Below are 2,500 nucleotides of genomic sequence, written 5' to 3' on the forward strand. Positions count from 1 at the left end.
AGCTGGAAAAGCAAGATGCTATAAGCCCAAGGGCTCCAATAGGCAAAAATAGTTACTAGGAAAATGTTAAAATGGAGTTTGGTGATTTATATGAATCTCATTATAAAAATAGCGTTTTGTTTATCTATAATTTCCTTATTCCATTTCCTAACTGGTATCTTTTCCCTTTTGGGGCCCTTGGGCTTATAGCATCCTGCTTTTCCAACTAGTGTTATAGCTTAATAGTAGTAGTAGTAATAATAATAATAATAATAATAATAATAATAATAATAATAATACAGTCAGGTACACTATTCTGTGTTTACTTATTTCCTTTCCTCACTGGGCTATTTTCCCTGTTGGGGCCCTTGGGCTTATAGCATCCTGCTTTTCCAACTAGGGTTGTAGCTTAAGAGTAGTAGTAGTAGTAGTAGTAATAATAATAGTATTATTATTATTACCAGCTAAACTACACTAACTGGAAAGGCAGGATGCTATAAGCCCAAGGGCTCCAACAGGGAAAAAGTAGACCAGCGAGGAAAGGAATAAGGAAACAGATAGAATAGTGTGCCTGATTGTACCCTCAAGCTTGTAGTAGTAGAAGTAGAAGTAGAAGTAGAAGTAAAAGTAGTAGTAGTAGTAGTAGTAGTAGATTTTCCTTAATGACAGTAAAATCAGACTCATTTTTCATTCATTATAAAGTCTTAAGTAATCAGCAATTAATACAAACATACCAATTAAGACTTTTTTTCTCTCTTTTGTAATATTTATATATCTTTCCGAGTCGATTTAATTTCCCTGGCGACGCCAGCAAGGATGAACAATCAATTAATATTTAATTATCATCATGAAATATGTAGAATAAAAAAAAAATTAATTAAAGGCTTCGATTCTTTCTCCCTGCTTCCGTATTCCCAGACTTTGGAATTAGGTAGAGAAAGAGTAGGTATCAAATTATATAGTTAATTAGAGGCTTCGATGTTTTCTACCTGTTTAGGAATTCCTTAAATTAGATGATAAAATTAATTATGGGCTTCGAATTTCTTACCTGCTTCCGTATTCCCAAACTTTAATCGCCCTAAGAATTAAGGAGAGAAAAAGCATGAAAATATCGTAAAACTAATTAAAAGCTTCGGCAATTTCTACCTGCTTTTGTATTCCCAGATTTCAAACGTCTTTAGAATTAAGGAGCGAAAAAGTATGAAAATGTCGTAAAATTAATTAAAAGCTTCGGTCATTTCTACCTGCTTTTATATTCCTTAACTTTAATTGCCTTCAGAATAAAGGAGAGAAAAGGTATGGAAATACCGTAAAATTAATTAAAAGCTTCGGTCATTTCTACCTGCTTTTGTATTCCTTGACTTTAATCGCCCTCAGAATTAAGGAGAGAAAAAGGTATGAAAATATCGTAAAATTAATTAAAAGCTTTGGTCATTTCTACCTGCTTTTGTATTCCTTAACTTTAATTGCCTTCAGAATAAAGGAGAGAAAAGGTATGAAAATATCGTAAAATTAATTAAAAGCTTCGGTCATTTCTACCTGCTTTTGTATTCCTTAACTTTAATTTCCTTCAGAATAAAGGAGAGAAAAAAGTATGAAAATATCGTAAAATTAATTAAAAGCTTCGGTCATTTCTACCGGCTTCCGTATTCCCAGACTTCAATCGCCTCTAGAATTAAGGAGCGAAAAAGTACTGGTATGCAAATATAGTAAAATTAATGGCAGGCTCCGGCCCTTTCTACCGGCTTCCGTGTTCCCAGACTTCAAGCGAGTATAAAACCCTTTCTTACCTATTGCACCCGTGAGCGCCACTCCAGGACTCCATTTTGACAGCAGGCCATGCAGCCCCTCCTCCACCTCCTCCGGCGGAGATATCCTCCACCATCCACGCCCCTGTAGCTGCCATAAGATTCACGGCTCCATCCTCTTCCTCGGGCATGGCGCTGCCCCCACCGAGGCGGTAGTCTTCCACCCTCACGCCCCCGCCCAAGCAATCGAACCCGTGTTGGTTCTCCATGTTCAGGCACGTCATGACATCCTCGTGTCTACTCTCCTCCACTTTCATGCCCGCCAGAGGCAGCCCCTGCGCCGTAGGGTTGGCTGAGTAAGACGTGGAGTAGACGGCATGGTGGGGCATCGGATAGGGATGCCCTTCGACCACGCCGTTCCCTGGCGTGGCGTCGACGAGCTCCTGAAGGGGAGACTGCTGCAAGGAAGGGGGCGAATAGAGACAAGTGTACCATGGCTGGTGAAGGTCGGTGCCTTCCTCCCGCAGGTCCTCGACGGCCGACACGTGATCGTAGGACGTCCCTGTCGCATCCACGGACGACACGACGTTGAAGTTCCCTAGGACGGACGTCCCGTCGGCTGAATACCAGGGGGAATCGAGGGTGATACTTGACGAAGGCGCAGAAGGGTGTGGAGCCTCCTGGCAGGGAGATTGGGGTACCGAAGACAGGACGGGGCTGACCCTGAGGTCTTCCTCGCTTGGGATCATGCGACACCTCGTCAGGGGGTCAGA

The 2,500-nt window shown here is 41.6% G+C and overlaps 1 protein-coding gene across 2 annotated transcripts in view; it reads right to left on the reverse strand.

Annotated features, from left to right (window-relative positions):
* The window catches only part of Hr96 (Nuclear hormone receptor HR96), a 33,662-nt gene that overhangs the window by 31,025 nt on the left and 137 nt on the right, over nt 1-2,500 (reverse strand). For both annotated transcript variants that reach the window (XR_011040848.1, XM_068356223.1), the window contains exon 1: nt 1,770-2,500. This exon is cut by the window's right edge. Coding sequence is in view for 1 of the 2 variants with exons in the window: in XM_068356223.1 (XP_068212324.1) it covers nt 1,770-2,500 (731 nt within the window). In the remaining variant the exon portion in view is untranslated. The remainder of the gene's footprint in view (nt 1-1,769) is intronic.

The sequence above is a fragment of the Palaemon carinicauda genome, chromosome 32 (genome assembly GCF_036898095.1).
Source record: "Palaemon carinicauda isolate YSFRI2023 chromosome 32, ASM3689809v2, whole genome shotgun sequence".
Lineage (NCBI taxonomy): Eukaryota > Metazoa > Arthropoda > Malacostraca > Decapoda > Palaemonidae > Palaemon > Palaemon carinicauda.